This window comes from Tamandua tetradactyla, chromosome 1, assembly GCF_023851605.1.
Source record: "Tamandua tetradactyla isolate mTamTet1 chromosome 1, mTamTet1.pri, whole genome shotgun sequence".
NCBI lineage: Eukaryota > Metazoa > Chordata > Mammalia > Pilosa > Myrmecophagidae > Tamandua > Tamandua tetradactyla.
Window position 1 is genome coordinate 135,996,302 of NC_135327.1, and position 22,934 is coordinate 136,019,235.

The following is a 22,934-nucleotide window of genomic DNA, read 5'->3' on the forward strand; positions in this document are numbered from 1 at the left end:
AGCATGGTGTAAATAGGGGAGAAAAGTAAGAGTGAGAGTAATATCTGATGATGAAATGGAAAAAGCCTAGAGAGTAGAGTTTCTCAAATACAGTGTGTCACAGAACAAGTTAAAGTATTCTTTAAAAAAAAAAAATCAGATTTCTATCTGTGAAAACAGAAACTCCAGAAATATGATTTTTAAGTAGCATTTCAGCTTATTCTAAGGTGTGAGATTATTGGCTTAGAGAATGCAAAAGATATAAAATATACAACTCAAAAATTAAAAGATCTATGTTTCAAAATATTTTAGTAAGATTCCAGAATATACCAAGAACTTTGTATTCCTGCTAATGTCCTGCATAGAAGATTTCATATGCAGTTAGGGATAGAATGAATAGTCTAGTCTATTTCATCCTAATAACTTAAGGAATAAATATCTAGTTATTTATTTTAAAAGTTTGACTGGAAAAACCAATAACATTGATGCTTTAATTACCATAGCCTGCATCAATCTTAATTTATACTATGAACTAAAACACTGACCTCAGCTGACTATAGGGAAAAATTCTCCCCCAGGATAAACTAAAGGAGAAGCAGAATAATGAAATTTATAAGTTCACCTTTACCCTCCTTATTTAAAATACATAGACTCTGGAAAATAAGCATAAATCAAAAGTGCTTAGCATGTATTAATTCTCTTGCGATTTCTCATAAATAACAAACAAATTTGCATCTATTATAAGGCCATCCATATGTCATTATTGTTTAGTGGCTGGTTTATTTGAGCTCAGGGCATTTCCAGAGATTAACAACCAGCTGGGTCCAAACAGTGCCTGACTGAACTCTATGCCATCAATTTTGAACGGTCAGACATTAAGCTCCAGGAAATGTCTTATGCCTCATTCATTACTGCTTGAGTATTTCCAAATCCTAGCATCTTCCAAACCTTTTTCTTTACAGCAATTAAGCCCCATAGGGAGTTTATGGAAAAAAAATAAAGGAGCACATTATGAGGTTTTCCTTAGAATTCATTTGTACTCTTTAATGTTCTCTTTTTCCATACTCCTTTTTCACTTATATCCTGAAAAACTAAACTTTGAGATAGCTTCACATAATTATATTTTGCTAAACCTCTTTTTTATTTCCTTTAGTGACATTGATTTCCATCCTCTAGAATTCTTACAGAGATTTTTGAAACATATGCAGTTTCAATTATCCCCAACCTCATGAAAAATAAAAGGAGTCTTTGGGAAAAATGTAAATGGGTCAAATAACAGTAAAAATAAAAGGATATTTGTATGAAGAGTTCAAGGATTAAGTGAAAAGCAGGGAGCATTAGCTCATTCAAATGACTGTCCACAAGGCATCGTGGTAGAAAGCAGCAGCCTTTGCTGACAGTAGTTTAATTCAGGCTGCCAGTGAGCATCAAACTACACGCCAGAGAGCCACCCAGTTATAAAACAGACGAATCCTCATATCATCCAGTGCCAGTAGTCACATAGCTATGATACTGCTCAATATTAATGATATATATATATGTATTTTTAACAAGCACTCACTCCCCTTTTCCCTTTCCCTATTCCCTCTTCCCCAGTAACCTCTAATTTCTCAGTTCTATCTCTGCGAATATGGTATTTCTAGTGCTCTCTTATAAGTAATACACAGTTTTTGGCCTCATATATTTTGCTTATTTTATAGGGAATAAAGTCTTCAAAGTTCTTCCATGTTGTAATATGTCACATAATTTCATTTCTTCTTATGACCAAATAATATTTTGTTGTGTGTATGTATCACAATTTGTTTATCCATTCATTTGTTCATGGACATTTGAGTTGTTTCCAGCTTTTACCCATTGTGAGTAATGCTGCTATAAACACTGGTGTACAAGTTTCTGTTGGCAATGCTGTTTTCACTCTCTGGGATGAGATTAGAAATGGGATTGCCAGGTCAAATGGAAATTCTATATTAACTTTTTGGTGTACTGCCATACGGTTTTCCACAGTGGCTGCACCATTTTACATTTTCTACCAACAGTGCACTAGAGGTTCAATTTGTCTGCATCCTTTTTAACATTTGTTATTCCCATTAAAAAAAAAATAATAGCCATACTTATTATTTTTTTATAAGTGAATGTGAAGAGATATCTCAATCTGGTTTTAATTTACATTTCCTTAATGACTAATGAAAACATCATTGCATATGCTTATCAGCCACTTGTATAGCTTCTTTGGAGAAATATCTATTAAGGACATTGGTGCATTTTTAAATTGGGTTGTTTGCCATTTTGTTGTTGAATTATAGGCATTCTTTATATATTCTGGATATTAAATCCTTATCTAAAACATGGTTTGAAACTATTTTCTCCCATTCGATAGTTTGTGTTTTCACTTTCTTGAGAACTTACTTTGGTGCATAAACATTTTGAATTTCCATGGAATCAGATGTATCTGTTGTTTGTTTTGCTGCTTGTGCATTTAGTGTCATATCTAAGAATCCATTCCCACATCCCAGGTTGTGAAGATTTGCCCTGTGTTATCTATCATCTAAGAGTTTTACAGTTTTAGAATTTCTATTTAGGCCTTTGATCCATTTTGAGTTGATTTTGTATATTGTGTGAGGTAGGGTCTAATCTCAGTCTTCTGCATGTGGCTATCCAGTTTTCCCAACCGAATTTGTTGAAGAAACTCTTCTTTCCCCACTGAATGTACTTAATGCCCTATTAAAAAATCAACTGGCCATGGATATGTGGATCTATTCCTGGGCTTTCAATTTTGTTCTGTTGATTTTTTTATCTTTGTGCCAGTATCACACTATTTTGAATACCTTGCTTTATAATACAATTTGAAATTGGGCAGTGTGAGTCCTCCAAACTTTTCTTCTTTTTTAAGATTGTTTTGGCTATTCAGGGCCCCTTGTGGTTCCATATAAATTTGAAGATCAGTTTTTCCATTTCTGCAAAAAATTTAAAAAGGCTCCTGGAACGTTAATAGGGATTGCATAGAATTTATAAATTGCTTTGGATAAAACTGACCTATTAACAATGTTATCTACTCCAATCCATGAACGTGGAATGTCTTGCCATTTTGTGGGTTGTTTTTCCTTTCTTTCAGCAGTGTTAATGACACATAATTAATGAATGATATACTATTACATTTTATCTTTGAGAAACTGTCCAGAAGTTTAGTAAATTATTAAATCCTTGGCTATTTGTATTTCTCTACATAGCTTTGGTCATACATAACAAATATGTATATATATGTTATTTACAGGTGAAGGTGATACCACACCAACGATAGTCAATTTAGATCGTAAGTATTCTTTTAAAATATAAAGTACCTCTGAGTTTCTGTATATCAGAAATGATGTCATTATTTTCCTCATAGAAAAATATAACTATATTTACTTCCATCATAAAAATAAGTTATACCTATTTGTTTTTACTTTTGAAAAACTATTTTTATTTACATACATATGTAAAGTTTACAAAAGTTATTCACTGTCAAAATTCAATTCTCTTGCAGAAAATCTACAAGATGTTTTTTCTGACTTTGAAAGAGCATTTATATTTCCTTCTAATTTGGAGTACAGGTTATACAATGGGCTTTCATTACCCTTTAAATTAAATCAGGATGCTTAAGTCAAAAAGGAAACCAGGAAGGTTGGAATGTTTTGCAGTGCCTCTTCTCTGTTCTGTCTTTAGAGCTATGTGCATGCCCTACAGTCTACCAAACAAAACATGACATGACTAGACAGGTTCAGTTAGTCCTCATTTTAAGAAGATATGTTGGGAGCTGCTTGTTGAATTTCTTATTTTATTTTTTTTAATTAGAGAAGTTATAGGTTTTCAGAAAACTCATGTATAAAATATAGTGTTCCCATGCCTCAAATCCTCATTATTTTCATTAGTGTGGTACCTTTGTAAAAATTGATAAAACTTTATTATATTTGTACTATTAAATATGGTCCATAGTTTACATTAGGGTACATGTTTTCCATATACCACTCTATTATTAATACCTTGCATTAATGTGGTATATTTGTTATATAATTCAAGAAAAACCATCTTTTATAATTATACGGTTAATACTGTTAACTGCAGTCCATCATTTATAAGAGTTCACTGTGTTGTACAGTCCTATATTATATCTTTAAATTGTTTTCTTGTAACATATATATGACCTAAAATTTCCACCTTTTAATCATATTCACATATATAATTCAGTGCTGTTATTTATATTCACAATGCTGTGCTCCCGTCACCACCATCTAAAATTCTACAGTCAACCAGATAGAGATTCTGAACAATTTAAACATTAAATCCCCATTCTCAACTCCCCAAACTGTCCCTGCTAACCTATATCCTAAATTCCAGGTCTATGAGTTTGTTTAATTTAATTAATTAATTACAGTGAGGTCTTACAATGATTGTCTTTTTGTGACTGACTTTTTTCACTTAACATAAAATCTTCAAGGTCCATCTATGCTGTTGTGTAAACCAGAACTTCATTCCTTTTAATGCTGAATAATGTTCCATTGTGTGTATTTACCACATTTTGGGAGTTGTTTGTTTTTGATTTTCACATATATTTTGGGCTGAAAGAAGTTGTTCAAGTGTTTCATTTTAAAATACTGCCTGCACAATAATTATGTCATTTGGACACATTTTCAATAAATATAATGTTGATAGCATGTTTCAAAGTGACTCAACATTCTTATTGTGAAAATTCAGAACTAATAATTAGAAATAGTTTACTTTCTTCTTTTTTCTCCCAGGCTATTGATTTCCAGTGACATTTAGAAATAACTGCCATAAATAACATTGTTTCATTTTATGTTGAGTTTGGCGAGAGGAATCCCACTTAGTGTTCCACTTGGAGAACTTGTACTTAGTGCGTGGTGAGCAAAGCCACTGTCACCATCCTGGAAATCCTTTCTGCCTTAGGCTGACTAGTTATTCTGTTTCATTCAGCTTCTGACATGGGGTTTGTCAAATATTTCCGGCCGGATTTGGCACTGCAGTCACAGTGCTTACTCTTTCTGCAAAATGTTCTATCTCAGTTACAGTGGTTCCATTTATCTAGTTGTCATTGTAATTAAGAAAGCTGAGAGACACTCATCTTCTTAGAATGTCCTGTCAAAAATGTTGTTTGATTCTGTTTCAGATCCTGTAATAACTTGTGCCAAAACAAAACAACTGCGAGTTGTAAATGGGATTCCAACACGAACAAATGTTGGATGGATGGTTAGTTTGAAATACAGGTAAATATTATTTGGCACAGATCTTATGTACTTAGACTGTTTGCAAAAGTTATATTCCCAGAAATATGGCCGCATGTGGTCCTGCAGGTTGGGCACCCAGCTGAGGGTTCAAGAGGGGACTGATCCCATTCTGCTTGCCAAATTGTGAGCCTTACATTTTGCAATTTTTTCTTCCAGAAGAAGAATGTTCCCAACTTTAACTGATCCCAAAGGTCCCATATGTGTTGGCAGTGTTCCTAAAACCAAGTGGCACTTCAGTTCTGATTAAGCATAAGCTAACTACGCATAGGACTTTCTTAGATTCTCCTTGAAATCACCATTGTTGTTATATAAATATGTTAATAATTCCCCAATCTTGAATATTTTAAGAATATTTTCCAACATGTCTAGGTGTATTCATACCAGATATTATGTGTGTGTTTGTGTGTGTGTGTGTGAGAGAGATAGCTTAAAGTTATCTTCCAGTATGTTCCTCTTTCAAGGCATAGCTTGTCAAATTTTATAAATATAGCAGTCCCAGGTATGGAGTACTATAGAATAGAATGTGAAACCAGCCAGAATATTAAAGCTGATTGCACGAAGGCTATGATTTTTTTGTGTTTAAGTTCTTTATTGCAGAAAATATTCTGTTTTATTTTTTTTTCTTTGTCTTTTTGGCAAGTGCAAGGTCCAGAAATTGAACTCTGGTCTCCCATTGGCAGGCGAGAATTCTACCACTGAGCTTCAGAATCAGCATTCTAAGAGTTAATTGGTGATTTTTTACTAATTTCATAATCCCAGGAAAAAGAAATAGTCATATACTTTGAATTATTTTTACCAGTAGAAAAATGTTTAAGAAACTCCTCTGGTAGTTTCCATCTGAAATGCCTGGAGTAACAGGTGAAACTCTTTTTCATCAGATCAGAGTACTATAAACTTTTGGAAGAATATTTTTCTTTTAAATCCAAGTTCTTAGTAACAACAGCTGTTTAGTTATTCTTCCAAAACACATACTGAGAGGGATAGAAATTAATACTCAATATTATATTCTTATCCTCCTGTGTGGTAAAGACCATAAATAACTATGGTCTTTGTCTGGGAATCTTCTCATATTACCCTCTGAAGGACTGAACATCTGTACTCTTTGGAAAAGTGTATTGTGAAAGTTGTACTTTTTCCATGTCTCTGACAAAAAAATTGTTGATTTGCAGATTTTGGATGTCAGTGAATTAATGTACTAGTATTTGTTATTTTCTACATATTTGATAATTTTCTAGATGTTTTAATTTTATAAATGAAATATTATATTGCTGTTCTTAAATTGAACAAGCACATTTATTCAAACCCAGTTATATTGAAGTTAACATATCAGAACTAAGTAATGGCACTTAAAGATGGGGACCATGTTCAAATATATATTGTTACCTTCAGATGGTTTTTAAGGTTTAAATAGGAACTCAAACTTGCATTTTTCATAACCAAACACTGAATTTAAAATAGGTCCACACTGGGGTTTTTGTTACTGTTCTCTGTTTTGCATTGTAACTATCCTCTATTGGTAGGATATACTTTCACAAGAGCAGAGATCCTCACACATGTGAAAGAGTGAGTTGGGAATGGATGTGGGTGTGTAATGACAGAATTCTTTAAGCTGTACAAAAAGTAGTTTTCATCAAATTGTAATCATATTATGGAAAAAAGTGTTAGGGTTACAAACATCTTCATATAAAAGTAATGCTCATTTTTTTACCAGGTTGGGTTAATTTCTACATTTTCTCTTGCACTGGATTTATTTTTTAACAATTGCAGCCATAGGATTTTGCATTAGGTGGTAGATGTTGTTTCTGCACCGATGTTACTTGTTTCTCTTTCCTGTTTCTCACAGAAACAAGCATATCTGTGGAGGATCATTGATAAAGGAAAGTTGGGTTCTTACTGCAAGACAATGTTTCCCTTCTAGGTAAAGTGTTTTTGAAACAAATATTTATTTTAAGCAATGTTAAATTTGTTTGTCTTCCACTTATCTTTTAAGCTAAAAGTGCATATTCCTTTTGCAGATATTTACCAGCATAGAACAAACTAATTTATTTTGTAGATTTAGCTTACAGAATTTACTTCATTCATATTTACTTTTTAGAACTACCTCCATTTTTTCTCTTTTCACAATTAGCATAATCTACAGGGGTTTTCTCTGAGTTGGAGGGAAATTTGCTGGAATTATGCAAATAATTTAGACCCCAACCTCCTATCTGCACTCCATATAAACAGACAGAACTTCTTTTTTTCAAATTATCTCTGTTCTAATGTAGATCCAGACTGAGAATCATCCTAGAAATAATTTTCAATGAAAATTAACCTAAGGGGAAACTAAAGAAACAGCATTTGTAAACTTACTGATTCTCATAAAGATCACTTTGCTCTTGTTTGTAAATAAATCTTCAACCCCCATTAACGAACCAAACATACATACAGTTGGTATAAATAAACCAAAATTCACGGTAAAATTATAATTCATGTAATGTGCCTTTCTTGAGAATTTTTCACAAGCTAGTTGCTCTCTAGCAAGTGTATGCAAAGGTTTTTTAAAATAGCATTTAGAGTTCCAGCTGTTTACAGTTCTTTCTGCTTATATTTGCTTTTAGCTTTCAGAATCTCCCTTAACAAATCTTTTGCTATTTTATGTATATTCACTCAAATTTTAAATTTAGGTAATTTAATTGCCCTTATAAGTTAACATTACAATGTATACAACTTAGAATTCTATTTTACATTTTATTTAGAAACAAAGATTTGAAAGATTATGAAGCTTGGCTTGGAATTCATGATGTTCATGGAAGAGATGAGAAACGCAAACAGGTTCTAAATGTTTCTCAGCTGGTCTATGGACCTGAAGGATCAGATCTGGTCTTACTGAAGCTTGCTAGGTTGGTTTCTTTCAAAGTTTTTGTTTTTTGGCCTAGTCTAGAATTGTTGAAATAGTTCTTCAGCTATATGGCTATTCTTTTGTTCTCATGTAGATTTATTATATAAAAGAGCATATACAATTATATGTACATACATACACATATACACTGATATATGGAGAGAGAGAGAAGCTACAGGTATTTTCACACACAATGTTGGACCAATAGTCTCATTGACCTGAATGAGTGGCTATTTGATAAATTTTGTCTCTAATACAGCATTCATGTAGTTTAACAAAAAGTAACAGTTACATTTTATTCTTAAATATTTGGAAATAAATAACATTTTTCTAATACCTACTCCATGTTTCTACATTATATGTTAAACCTTCCTCTATCCTTTCTCTTTTTTAAGTAAAAAATAGGCTTCCGTATTCTCTCTAAACATCCTATTAACACAAACATAACTATGTTCACATGAAAATTTGTGTTGAATCCATTCAAGAGTATTTATCAGTATATTTTGTCTTTTCAGGCCTGCAATTCTAGATGACTTTGTTAGTACAATTGATTTACCTAATTATGGATGTACAATTCCGGAAAAGACTACTTGCAGTGTTTACGGTTGGGGCTACACTGGATGTAAGCTATTTTTTTTCAAAAAATGTGGCAGTATCATGTAGCAATGTCATACCTATGTTATTGAAGTAAGAGTTGTATTTATTCCTTAATTTTTCTTTCACTTACTCTGTGCTCACTAACTGTATATTTTCTGCCCCATTCTAGTGATCAACTCAGATGGTCTGTTACGAGTAGCACATCTCTATATTATGGGAAATGAGAAATGCAGCCAGTATCATCAAGGGAAGGTGACTCTGAATGAATCTGAAATATGTGCTGGGGCTGAAAAGGTTGGATCAGGGCCATGCGAGGTAAAAAAGGGAGCCCTTTATTAAGGAGTATGGGATTTATAGCATACTCTCTAGTATTTATTTTTTTCACTGTGCATTTTTTTTTCTCAAATCAAAATCATTGGATATCAACCTGCTCAAGGAAAGAGAAATTAACAAAGAGAACGATGTAAATTTCTTTTCACTAAACAATGAGGCAACCCGAACTTCATTAGTAGCAAACTGTAAGGACATATTTATCTCAAAAGAACAATAAATTAATACAGACAGAACTCTAAGGGAAAGCTATTCAAAACAGAAATACCCAGCATGCAGTTTAATACAATCATTTGCATTTTTCTAATGTTTGTCTAAATTTATCTTATCTTTCAAAATTCTCCCTAAATGAACCTCATGAATAGTATCATCAAGTGATACATGCTTAGTAATACATTTAGAATTTTTTTGGGGGGTTGGTTGTTTCTTTTTCAGTATATGTGCGTGTTTAAACTAATTCCATTAAAAAAAAATGAAAAGGTCAAAGATTGTGACTTTAAGAGCTTATTGGGCAACTGTTCTTTTGACTTGGCAGTGTTCCTATCCGTATTTTACATGGACAAGCTGTTAAACTGCTATTTCAGATCTGGTATTTTGAATGGAGAGACGTTCTTTCCAAGCTACAGGACTGTGGAATTGTGTAGTAAGGAATGGAATGAGTTGAATAATCGTGAAATGGCCTTTAACTTGTAGGAAAATGCACTAGGGAACATGAATATGTACTGAAATGCATATGTTACATACATTGCTCTGAGTTTTTACTCTTGAAAAGAGAATATTTACTGAGTCAAATATTTTTAGAACTGCTCCAAAATGATATTTTTGGAACAGATTACAACCACTTCTGAACTGATGTGTTTCCAGCAAATCAGTATTACTTGTGTTCGTTATATAAAGTGAAAAATCTACTAAGAGAAAGAAATAAATATGCTTTCTATACATGTGTATTTTAAAACAAACTAAGCACAGAGGTTCAAGGTGGGCCCAATCTTAGAGATCATCTAGAAAGTTACATACTTTATTTCAACCTTCCTGTTATTACTAAAAATATATTTAAAATTGCTCCTTAGGAATTGTCTTTAATCCAGTTAACCATCAACACATTCTTGATGTTAGTTTCTTCATTTTAGCATTGAAGTAATTTTCTCCTTTCCCTTCCTTGCTGTGTTTTATCCTTATTGACAAGACTTAACTTCAAATTGATTCTGCTCCATCTCAAAAATGCATTTAAGCTCCAGAATGGGTAGTTTTGGACATCACTGCTGTTTAAGGCAATGTAATCCAACCACTGAGGGACATGTGAAAGAGAAATCCTGAATGTTTGTAGCAGTAGCATCACATTTAGTGAAAGTCTCCCAAAGGCAATTGCTTTGAAAAGTTCACCACTCATTTATATCAGTAACCACTGATGCATGTGTCGAAAATCAGTTTTATTACCACCTGTGACATAGTTTTTACCAAGTTCCTTAGAATAAATGACTCTTCCTCACTGAGCTTCTACCCTGCTCTGTGATTTTCCCCATCTTAGAATGCCAATGGTTCTCTTTTTTCCATCTGTACCACATAACTAAATTATAGCGGTGCTTTTAATCTTAGTTTCACCACATAGCAGCTGTGGGAAATTTAAGGTAGTCCCAAATACTGATTTTCATAAATGAGTGTCTTACATGGCAGGCATTGTATCCTTAGGAGGCTTATGGCGAATGCTAGTGATGCCCCATGGCTGTGATTGTTATAGAGAACAGTATATTCTCTCTTTCTATATATAATATTCTCTATATGTTCTAGATTTATGCTAGTTATGAAATAATATGTAAAAAAGATATGTAGAATATATACCATATACACACAAACACACAAATCTCTTTCCCTTTCTCTCTCATCTATCAGTATCTGACTGTGACATGGATACCATGCCAGAAATGCTATGAATGCATAAACTACCCTCCAGAGTTAAAATTCTCTAGAAAAGGAATGTTCTGTACCTATATTAACTACTAATACCAAGAGGGAGTAGAATAATATCTCTTCTCTACCCCTGGAAAACCAATTTCCAAATAGCAAATAGAAATATTTTACTAATTATAACTTTTTACTCAATTTGCTAAAATCATTCTGGGTCAGGTTGGTAGGTGACAAAAAAGAGCTTTAGAAATAAGAGAAAATATGATGCAGTTTAATTGTCAAAACTATATGTTTTCAAGCAGGTTCCTATTGTTCTTGTATTTTTCTACATTTTCAAAACTTGCTATATTGAACATATTCTGAATTTCAGAAGAAAACTAAAATAAGCTGGAAAATCTACTTTACTAAATATCTTTCAAATATGACTATTAGTGTGTCAGTCCACATCCAACAAAGGCAAAATACACTTTAAAAGATGAGTGAATACTTTGGAAAAGGCAAGACATTGCTAAGTGAATACAACATATAATAGAACACTGAATTTTTTTTTTGCATTTAACTCAGTCTTACTTGACTAATTCAACGTCAAATATATAAGCAGTCTTCATATTTGAGTTACAGTTATTCCCCTGATTTTGTTTCTGTACCTTTGAGGTACAAACATATATAGGATAACTTTAATGAACGGTATTTTTATTTCTAAAGTAATACTTTGTTGTGGTTGCATGTCTCCTTTCTAGGGGGATTATGGCGGCCCACTTGTTTGTGAACAGCATAAAATGCGAATGGTCCTTGGTGTCATTGTCCCTGGTCGTGGATGTGCCATTCCAAATCGTCCTGGCATTTTTGTCCGAGTAGCATATTATGCAAAATGGATACACAAAATTATATTGACATATAAGGTGCCGCAGTCATAGCTGATGTAAGTGTGATCGACACTTCCACCAATACAGCTCTCTTTTACATGAAGAACATGGAATTAATGTCAGCTATAACAATCCTAGGACAACTACTTGAGTGTCGGGTTTATTAAGATACTCATTAATATTTATGGGTGTTTGTTGTTTTGTGTGTCAGTGTTATTTTGTAAATGTCGAAGTGAACTGAGGTACATGCAAGTGTAGTAACATATCTCCTGAAGATACTTGAATGGATTGAAAATTCAAAGGTATAATTGCTGGATGATAAAAGATTTAATAGAAAAGATCAATTAATCTCTCTATGCTGCTTTCTAAGGTTAATTTCCTAGTAATGAATAAACCATAAGTTAAACGTTATTTTAGCCTTACCACAACAGTGTATTACCTTGTGTCTTTAAATTGTAACTCTATATTAAATTATACTCCCTTTCATATGTCATAGGTTATATTTAATTCATTTTTTCTCACCCTATATCCAATAATACCACTAAACAAACACACTTTACAAATGCATGTATCCATACACATGTTCCTAAGTAAAATGTGCATATACTAGAGTTCAAATTGTAGGGTATCTAATGTAACGCCTAAATCTTTTTGGAAGCATGTACCTATTGTTTTTCCACAAAAACAACAATAGAGTTTTCTAGAAATGAATAGAAATATTAAGGAAGGGTGCAAGGTGGAGAAGACTAGCTCACTGATCATCATAGTCTGCAAATGACTGCCACTGCTTGGCATCTGAGGCGTGATCAGGACCCGTGGAGTTCAAAGACACCTAATCGAGGTGTTCATATGTATTTATCATCCTAGTTATTTTATATAATCTCTAATTCTTAAAGGGAGGAGGAGAATATGTGGATTTGCATTATTTCTTTCATTCAATTGTAGTCCAACTTATTGATAAGATATTTTCTTAAAGCATTTCTTAAATTCTTAGGTGTCTAAGTGAAGATGTTTAAAAGTGTATCAGTCAGTAAAAATGTCACTAAATAGATTAATTCTAAGACTTGCTGCTATGATTGGTGACTTGTTCAACCATTTACAGTTTTAAAAAAATATTTAAGACAAAAATGTCCATAAATCTCCAAAGTTTTATAAATAGCCATTCCTGAAATCATGCATTAAAGTATATACAATAGGGGAAAAAAAGAACATACTTTTCTCAACCTGGAAATCTTTTAGCTCAAAATAATAAAACTTTACTCAAGTAAGAAAACCAATATGAAAGGGAAGGTAAGGAACTATTTTGTTAAAAAAAATCAATATTCAGTTATTTTTTTAAAGTAGAGTTGTATCTGCTGAATGAGATTTTATCATGATATCTTCATTTTACCTTATTTTATTTTATACAAGCCTTTCCTAATGCCATAGGAAATATTCATTCACAATTTTTATTCTGGTAGGATAATACTCTAATTAATCATGATTATTGTTGTATTAGTTGTGATTGCCCAAAGATTATGTTTTATCAAGAAATGGGGTAATGAAAGTAATAAGATAGACTTTATGAATTTTTACACTTTACAATACAAAAGACCTTTACAAATAATGATAGAATCAGAACTCCCATTTCTCTGATTTGGGAATCTTGAATGATCTTTATTAAGGCCAAGGAACTGAACAATGTTCAAAGGCTCTGATGGCAGTGCTCATCTTGTAGAAAGTGGTTTTATTTTTTAGAAATTTAATAAATTTATTAGAGAGCTTAGTCCACGGTTTACAGGGCAGCAAATTCAGAAATGCCTATCCTGACTCTATCATATTTCTGTACAATAAGATACATGCTGGTATCAAGCAACTATAGTGGAAGTAAAGAAGGATTCAATAAATCATCAGTCCACACCATCTTAGCTGATTGTATTTAACTTCCCTTATGTTATACTCCATTCTAATAAAAATATATAGGGATTTTAAAGGTATGCTGCCAAAGTATTAAAGTATTTTTCACATCGTTTCTTCTTGCCATCAGGGCCACATTGTATTTATTAATTCACATACTAATGTATTTGTAAAAAGCTTACACATATTTTAATACCTTTAAATACTTTCTTGTCTTTTTCTTTAAATTTCCATGGAAAGAGAGATACAGACTAACCACATACAAGTTTCAGCAAACTCTTTAGACATTTTGAACCTGCCCTTTTCTACTTTATTAAAGGACAAACACAACACCACCAAGAAATCATCAAACACCGTGTGTAAAACAGTTTTTCTCTCTTGGGGAGGCTTCCCCTGTGATAGAGGGTGATCCACAGAAGCGACAATGAAAGCAAGATGACCAAGATTCATGTGATTTTTGGTGGTAGGACAAGATATTGTGGTGTCATTATTCTTGGTGAAAGATAACTATTTACTGGACACTTTTTCTTAATAAACTTCAAAAAATGTAAAATACCAGTTCATTAAAAATTTTCTTTCATTTTGAGTCATGGGAAAAATGACCTTTTAAATTAGAAGTTTTCAATGCTTTTTTTTTTTTTTTGGCTGTTGGAATAATGGTTATATGCTGTTATCATTGTAGACATTTTCTTATGTCTACGAGGAATAGAAATGTAAAATTAAAAATATTTGTCATAATGCCTCTGCTGTGCAGAAGGGACAATAATCTTTTGATATACTTCTTTAGTTTTATGGTAAAATGTATAATGACTTTTACCTATTTGCTGTGGGCAGGTCCTCAGTAATTGGATTATCTTGAGTCAATCTCTAGTATTACCAGGCTCTTGCTTGCTATCTAAGTGTTTCAAACCATGGGAAATGTGAGACACTGGAAGGCAAGATAAAATAACAATAATGACATGTGATAGCAAAATTGTATTTCACTTATTCCTGTGAATATTTCTTGTTGGTACCAATGGTACTGTACAGCGTGAATGTTATAGCCACAGCATTCTCGTCAAAAGAACACTGTCAAGAAGTCAAATATTAATGTCAGGCAATTTGCTGTTGTTTCTAAGCCAATGTCTTAAAAAAGCTATATTGTTCTTGCAATATGGAGATCATAGGTAGAGAATAATTTTTATTAACTCTTACATTAAAAAAAACTTAAATTGATTTGTAGAGGTTAAAAAAATAAAAAATTGCTCTCATTAAATTAATCCCATATTTATAGATAAGTTCATTTGAAAAACAAATTAATTTGGATAAAATGTATAACCTTTGCGTGAATGAATAACTTTTCATGATAAAGTCCAAAAACAAGTTCTCTTTCAACATTCAACTGAGTTTGGTACTAAGAATTTACTAAACCACAATAAGACCATCAAAGGTTAAAATTATTTGGACCCTGTAAATCTTGACAGTGTAACTTTTAAGTAGGTTCATTTCCATTTGCACAGAAAGTTTCTGTCTTTAGGAAACTGAAAATGGAATACTGTGGATGTTATGATTATTTGTAAATAGGAAATTGATAAGCTGCCTATTGAGTGGTATAGCTGGATGCTTACCAAAAAAAGGGAACACTGTGGTTATGACTTGTAATTATTAAGTTTCTGTAGTTAATAAAGTTATTTTTGTAATCTTGATTATATTATTATTGTTATTCTTAGTAATAATAAAATATTTTATCAACAAGCTCCTCTTCTCTTATTTTAATTACATATGTGGACATATTTAAAGTCCCCAAGGACTTTAATGGAGGAAAAAAAAAGACAGCATTCAATCATTGGTAGAAATTACATGTATGCTGTGGCAAAGAAATGTCATCTAACCTGTTTATAGGACTAAGACAAAAAGCATTTTATTCCAAATCCTAGCCATTGCAGTCTCAGTATTCTTCAGTAAGTCTTAGTTTCTCTCACTGTAAAATGTAATTTAGTCATTCTGTGTGTTTGTTAAGATAGTGGTATGAAGTAATTTGCTAATACGTAAGAGCTATTATCATGAATGATCAACTAAGTTCCTTTGCTACATCCCTTTATATTACAAAGGTAGTTGTAAAAGATGCAATCGATCAGTTTGGAGAGCCTCTTCAGAATATGCATTAAATTCAGAATAAATATGGATCAAATCAATTCATTTAATTTAAATTGGAAGAATTTATCATGAGTGATCTAACCAGTAAAGACTATGCAATAGCATTATTTCTATTATGCTATATTCCCCACCCATCAGAAAAGTTGCTCTGTTAATTTTCCTGACATAATCTCAAGTGATGTCTAAGGTATCTAATTCTACAACCCCATAATCACATATCTGATTCTATTATTGATAATAATTAAATCAGAATATATGCATTTATTCATTTATGGTGCTAATAAGATTGTTTCAAATATATGTACAATTGATTTTCCTAAACCCATATGAAACTTTGATATTTTGATCCTTTATTTTTGACAGTTCCCTTCCCTTCTAAATCTACATTCTGCTATTTTAAGTAGAATGATCCAGGAAAAGCTATTTGGAGAGATGCTATTTGACCAGAGTCATAATGAAGTGAAGGTGCACGTATTGTCAATATCTGGGGACTGATAATAAAACTAAGAAAATACATTTGTTTGTTGTTAATATAGTCCATTTAGTTAGTCTTATTTATTTTAAGATCTTAATGAGTCACCATTTGTCAATGTCTTGAATAGAATCACCTTGGTCTGCAGTTACTCTATATTTTCGTGCAGGAACTCTCTCGACATTTGATTTCATTATCTCCTACACAAATGCCATTGTTAACCGGTATAATCCTAAAAGAGCTTTACAGATCACTTTTTAAAAAAAAAATTTTATTTAAGAAAACAAATAATACACCTAGAACCACCAAAAATGGATATCTTAGTTAGCTTAACTATAGGCATATTCAAATAATTTACCAAATTATAACCCAGTCATGCAAAATTCAGATTAAAAGTTTTATTCTGGACAACCTATACTTTTTTTTGGTTCCTTACATTTATGAATATATCAAGCATGCATTCTTTGGGAAAGCTGAAATTTAAAAGTAATTGAAAGATAAGATACATACTTGTAGTATTTTCAGCATATTACACTACTATGGATAATATTGCTTAAAACACAGCTAAGTAGAACAGAAAATATTGGGACAAAAGAAACTTTCACTTTAATTTTTAAGAAGTATGGTATTACAGATGATTTATGTGTGCATTTATGCTTTAAAAATAAACAGCCCCTAAAATTTATCAATGTGGTATAAAATCTAACTCCAAACTAACTTTGGACACTCATTTCTCCCAGTACTGCTGAATACCTCTTTATTTTCATTATTTTGAACATCCTCATGTTTTAATTTCATGCCGGTGTTTTAAACGGTTGCTACAAACATCCAGCTTTTCTATATCTCAAAATCTTCAAATGTCTTTCAATTTCCTTTGCAAATTCATCCTCACCCTCCTTTCTAGAAGTTATGACCTCCTTTGCAGGCTGTTGGGTCAGTCAGCACTTCCTTTTCACATGTTACAACAATCTACCTATGACTGCATTAGATTTATTTTATTTTACTTTATTTTTTTATTTATTTATTTATTTATTTATTTATTTATTTATTTATTTATTTATTTATTTATTTATTTATATGCTCTATGTGGGGGGTCACATTTCGTTCTTTTTCCGTGTGAGTATCCCGTTTTTGTAGTCCCATTTGTTGAAAATTTTTTTGTTGTTGGTTTGTCTGTTTTTGTTGGTTGGTTTGTTGTTTGCTGGGGAAGTGTATGGGCCAGGAATCGAACCCGGGTCTTCCCAGCATGGCAGGCGAGAATTCTACCCCTGAACTACGCTCGCGCTGCCACTACCCCCGCACCCCCTGCTTTGTTTTATTTTTAATGTGCAATCATCTGGACTCAATTGTGAGTTCTTTGGAGACATCAGCAATGTCTTTTCATTGATACGTATATATATATTATTTTGCACAGTACTTCCCACAGAGAGTACCTAATATGTAATTTATAATTATGAGCATTCTATGGATCACTTCCTTTTGAAAGCTTATCATTGTTAGCAACAGATCTGTACTTTTTGTAAAAATGTGCAACTCTCACTGAGGGTGAAGATTGTAGGCCTTATATTTAATTGCCTTATTTAGATTTTAGTTAGTAAGTGGGTCTATTTTAATGTGGTTTATTGAACTTCATACATTAGACCATGCAGTAAGAAAAGAAATAGTTTATATATTTTACTTGTATGTGGTTATTAAAAAATTAAAATGGAAAACTGAATGCTAGTCTGCTAATGGACAAAGGAGGTCACCTTACACAATCTAATACAGTTTGAATTATGGTGATGAACATTTTTCCCATGTGAGTTCTTTCCTTGAAAAATGAAAAATGTCATAATATTGAGGAATAAAGGATCACAACAATTATTGCAAAAACATCCTGAATCAACAATAGTCCACTTGTTACTTATGTGCAAATATGCCATCTGCCGTGCATTGAAGAGTTTCACAGTGCTGTTACTCAATTAGCAAAAGGTTTTCATTTATGAGTTTTCCTAACTGAAAGAGAAATCATCATGCATAGCACATTGCAATGAAATGATGTGGAGAAATGAATTTTCATATTTATATCCCACATATTTTGAGCACTTTACAGAGATATTGTCCAGTTTTCAGACCTCTGTTTTTCAGGTGACTTATTATCCAATTATAGTGACTGTTTAGAATGTATGGCCATACTCTAAAGCAAAGAATTTCCATCTTATAAAAAATAACTAATCATTTAATAAGTTAAAATTTGAGCCTATGAAATGATAAAAGTGGTCAAGAATATCTAGATAAAGAAGAGAAGTTGAAATAATAATTTAATATCTTTCTTTGCTTGTCTAAAGAGTCATTCTGAGAAAGGATGCTAAGATCCTTCTGGTTCTGAGAGGAAGAACTTGGGAAAAATAAGATTGATTTTCAGTCACACAGTTTGAGTACCAGGCATAACTTTCTAATTATGAAGGCTATTAAAACCACATATGAACAATAAAACTCATGAGCATTTCTTAAAATAGGAAATATAAATATATTTCTTCAATGAATTAGATACTCTTTCCCTGAACTTGTCTCTTGGGGGACATCATTTTGCATAATGCTTAAAAGCTGTGTTGAGAACAGAATGTTTGGGGTTTGAGTAAGTTTTGATGATGTTGGGATGCTTTATATAGGTCATTTTGCTGCAGAACTGTTAAAAGCCTGTGTTTGCCCATGTACATTTTGAAGTTCCATGAGAGAGTCTGGTAGAGCATCTTCTTCAAATTTACTGTACTACAGAACACCATTGAAAGTACAGAGACATTTATGTATATAACATGATAATTAGAGATAAGAACAAAGTCAAACAGGTTGGGGTTAAAGTAATTCAGAACATAGGGGTAAAAAAGACAGGGTCTATGTTTTAGAACCACACATACTCTGTGAGACCAATGGAAGAAAGGTTTATTTGATCTGTAACTGAAATTTTCTGTGGTGCATAATCTAATTCAACCTATCTGTTTAGCTCATTTGAACAACTGAAACACAGGAAGCACAGAATAAGAAAGAGGTCCTTTAATCCTGTATAGATTGTTGTAATGCCTGGGAACATCCTAGAGTATATTAAGCAGATAATCAAAGAAATGAATTTTCATATGGATTTTCAAAATCCCCTGAGGGAGGGGAGAAAGAATTTGGAACTATTAAACCTTACCATCAGGGAATCCCCAGATACTGTGTCAAACTTTAGGGATACCAAAATCAATAAGCCATGCCCTCAATCATGAGGCTTACTCTTATGAAGCTTATATAGGTAGTGGAGAAGCTTAGACTACCTATAAGCATGCCTAAGAGTTACTTCTGGAGGACCTCTGTTGCTCAGATGTGGCCTCAGTCTCTCTAAGTCCAACTCTGCAAGTGAAATCATTGCCCTCCCCCTTACATGGGACATGATATCCAGGTGGGAAAGTCTCCCTGGTGATGTGGGAGATGACTCCCAGGGATGAATCCAGACCTGGTACCCTGGGATCAACAATTACATCCTGACCAAAAGGGGGAAAAGAACTGTAATTAATAAAGTATTAGTGGCAAAGAGAGTTCAAATAGAGTCAAGAGGCTACTCTGGAGGTTGCTCTTACACAAGCTTCAAGTAGACCTTGCTACCTATCATAACCTGCCAAATCCCAGCCAGAACCATTCCAGCCAATCCTAAAGAACACCTAGGGCAATAGATAAGATTCCATAAGGGTTCCATGCACTAGAGTAATTTTCCAGTAACCTACAACCTCCAGATGGGTCCCTGGTCCAGATAAGTCCTGAAACCTAGCCCAGCCTCTCCGAACATCAGATAGTTCTATCTTCCTACCCCATATTAGTGACAGACCCTTCCAATATCAAAAGTTTAGAATTGCCATGCCTCAAACAATCCTAAAGAGAGATATGAAAAGATCAAAGGTGATGGTGGAACTATACATAGAAGACAGGACTTACAAATGATTATGAATGCTGAATTATTAAATTGATACCTCTTTTAGTTTTTAGAAGTAAAAACCTAAAATTGTGAAATTGTAACCCATGTCAAAGTCTGAAATATGTTCTACAAGTGCTCTGCTTTGAAATTTATAGCTTTTTTGTATATATGTTCTTGTTCACAAAAAAAAGGGAAAAAAGTTGATTGTGATGATAAAAAAAGTATTTAAGCCCTCTAGCCTCCTATATTCTGGAGGCGCTAGAAGGAAAAAATATGAGAGGATCGTATGGTAGCCCGTGACAAACTATGGGATCTTTCCTGTAACTACTTGTTGAAGAGCGCTTTGAAAAGTATTGTTTTTAACTTCTTTGCTTTCTATATATGTTATAATATAATTAAAAAAGTTAAAAAATAAGTACAGCGACAATATTTACACCTTTCGGCACTAGATTTCTGCTAAATACAGTCTAGGAAAACTTGATTTACATATCTACTTTCTGAATGGGAGGCCGTAGTAACCATATAGTTTGAGCTTTCTGTTGTATTTTATAATCTACAACAATTTTTTTCCTTCTCTATGAAAACCTCTTCCCTTAAATTTTTCCATTTGGCAAGCTGTTCCAGATCAATCTTCCTTTTATATGACACGCTCTTTATCACTCAATTTGAATGAACTTCTGACACTTAGGAGGAGTTGAGGCCTATTTTCCTTGACATATGTGTGCCATCTATTTTACTTCTCATATTGTTGATGTAAAATAGAAATTTATAACACCAAAATATAAAGGTGGTCCTATTTCAACACCACCCAAGCCAAAATAAAACAAAGGGAAAATCAAAATATTCTCTCCTTTAGTCTTCACAATATCCCCTCATTTGCTGAAATTTCCAGCTTTTGAAATAGGGGAACTAAGGTTTTAGAAGTGGGGGAAGTAAGGACAAGAAAGACAAATAAGAATTGGAAAACAAATGAGAACAAAAGAAAAGAAAGAAAATGGAAATAAAAAAGGAGGGAGGAAAATGAAGAAAAAAAAATTGGAAGGAAGCTGGGAGAATTTCCTGGAGATGTTTACATGCCCTCAGATACAAGGTCAGTAAAAAGATCTGAAGCATTATTCTTTATTAGCGTCTTTCCTTTTTAATCACTATCACTTGTATTTCAAAATCCTTTTGTAAACATTAAACATAATGAGCCATCTTAAAATGAACAAGCATGGTGTATGAGTGGATATCTTCCACATCTAAGGTGTCCCATTTTTATTTGTTCATCTTCTGTTTCTTTTTTACTTGCTTCCTTCTGAATTACATCTTATCTATGACCCAAAGTGACAGTGAAAAACGGGACTTTCTCTTAATTTGGCTCTCTAAAATATTACAGCCCTTTCCTTACCCCCAAGGTCTTAAGCATCCTTCACTGCCATATAGTTCAGGTGAAGCTGATAATAGTTTGGTGGGAAGGAACTGAAGTGTCAGGTGGTGATGAAAGATAAAATGTCAACCTGTCCATCTGATGTGCTTGTATACTCTTCTGCTGCTTGCATATGCTCTTTCAGTCATCCTGAACCGAATGTAGCCAAGACTGAGCTCCCAGTCACCTTTCCTTCCTCTTCAATCTTTTTCTCAATAAATGACATATCCAGCTGATTTGCTGAAACCAGAACCCAGAATGTCACTTTCTTTCCATTTTGGGTCTACCATTTGGGTCTCCCTTTATACATCCACACAATCTCAGGGCATCAATTTTACCTCTTGAATATATCTTAAATCTCTTAACTCTCTCCATCTTCAGTGGCTCCACCTTAGCCCCAAGTCATCATTTTCATTCAACGTCATTACTACAATAATCTTAAAACTTGTTTCTCCAAATACATTCCAAACCATCTCTTACAGAGAATACATGTAAAAATGTAAATGTAATTGTGCCATTTCTCTGCTTAAATCCTTGAGTGGGTTCCCATTGGCCTCTCTTTGTCTAGAACTGTCCCTGACTTTTTGATTTCTCAATCATTCTTTTGCCCACTGTAGTCTAGCTACACTGAACTGCTTAGTTCTGGGAATAGGCTAAACTCCTTCTTCTTGACCTTGCATCTGTTATTATTTCTGCCTGGAATTATCCCCCACCTACCAGTTTTTGCCTGACTAATGCCTACTTCATTGCGCAGCTTAAATGTCACTAATTGACCCCCCCCCCCCCCGCAGCGTCTTCATGAAAGAATTACACATACCCACAGAAATGGTGTATTTCTGTTCCAGAACATTTTCCCCAGTTAACTATACTGCTATTTGTATATGTATTTTTAATATTATCTCTTCTATTAGATTGTGAATTCATGAGAACATGGGCTAGGTCTAAATTCTTCACACATTTATCATCAATATTGAATAGGAACTACATGATAAATAAATGTTTGTTGAATGAATGCATCGGAAATTATGTTTGCAATATTTTTTTCATTCAATTTTTCAAAAATCACACCATGAACTCTAAACTTTATTTACTATTTGAACGGTAACCTCTTCAAACTCTTTTGCTGATAGTGCTTCTGTCATCCAATTCTACTTTAAGTCAACATATAGTAGTTGAGCACTTACTAAGAAAAGACTGGGTGCTGGGGATATGACGATGAATAAATGAAACTTAGCCCCTCGTTACATTTACAGT

General features: G+C 33.0%; 1 protein-coding gene across 4 annotated transcripts in view; it reads left to right on the plus strand.

The window, feature by feature from the left end:
* HGF (hepatocyte growth factor) overlaps positions 1-15,415 on the plus strand; it is an 81,629-nt gene extending 66,214 nt beyond the window's left edge. For 3 of the 4 annotated variants that reach the window (XM_077152122.1, XM_077152055.1, XM_077152096.1), the window contains 7 exons: positions 3,251-3,289; positions 5,144-5,240; positions 7,105-7,179; positions 8,000-8,143; positions 8,658-8,764; positions 8,909-9,054; positions 11,715-15,415. In XM_077152122.1, coding sequence (XP_077008237.1) covers positions 3,251-3,289; positions 5,144-5,240; positions 7,105-7,179; positions 8,000-8,143; positions 8,658-8,764; positions 8,909-9,054; positions 11,715-11,891 — 785 coding nt within the window. In that variant the 3' untranslated portion in view covers positions 11,892-15,415. The remainder of the gene's footprint in view (positions 1-3,250; positions 3,290-5,143; positions 5,241-7,104; positions 7,180-7,999; positions 8,144-8,657; positions 8,765-8,908; positions 9,055-11,714) is intronic. The other variant, XM_077152111.1, reaches the window with a different exon arrangement.
* Positions 15,416-22,934: the final 7,519 nt, after the last annotated feature.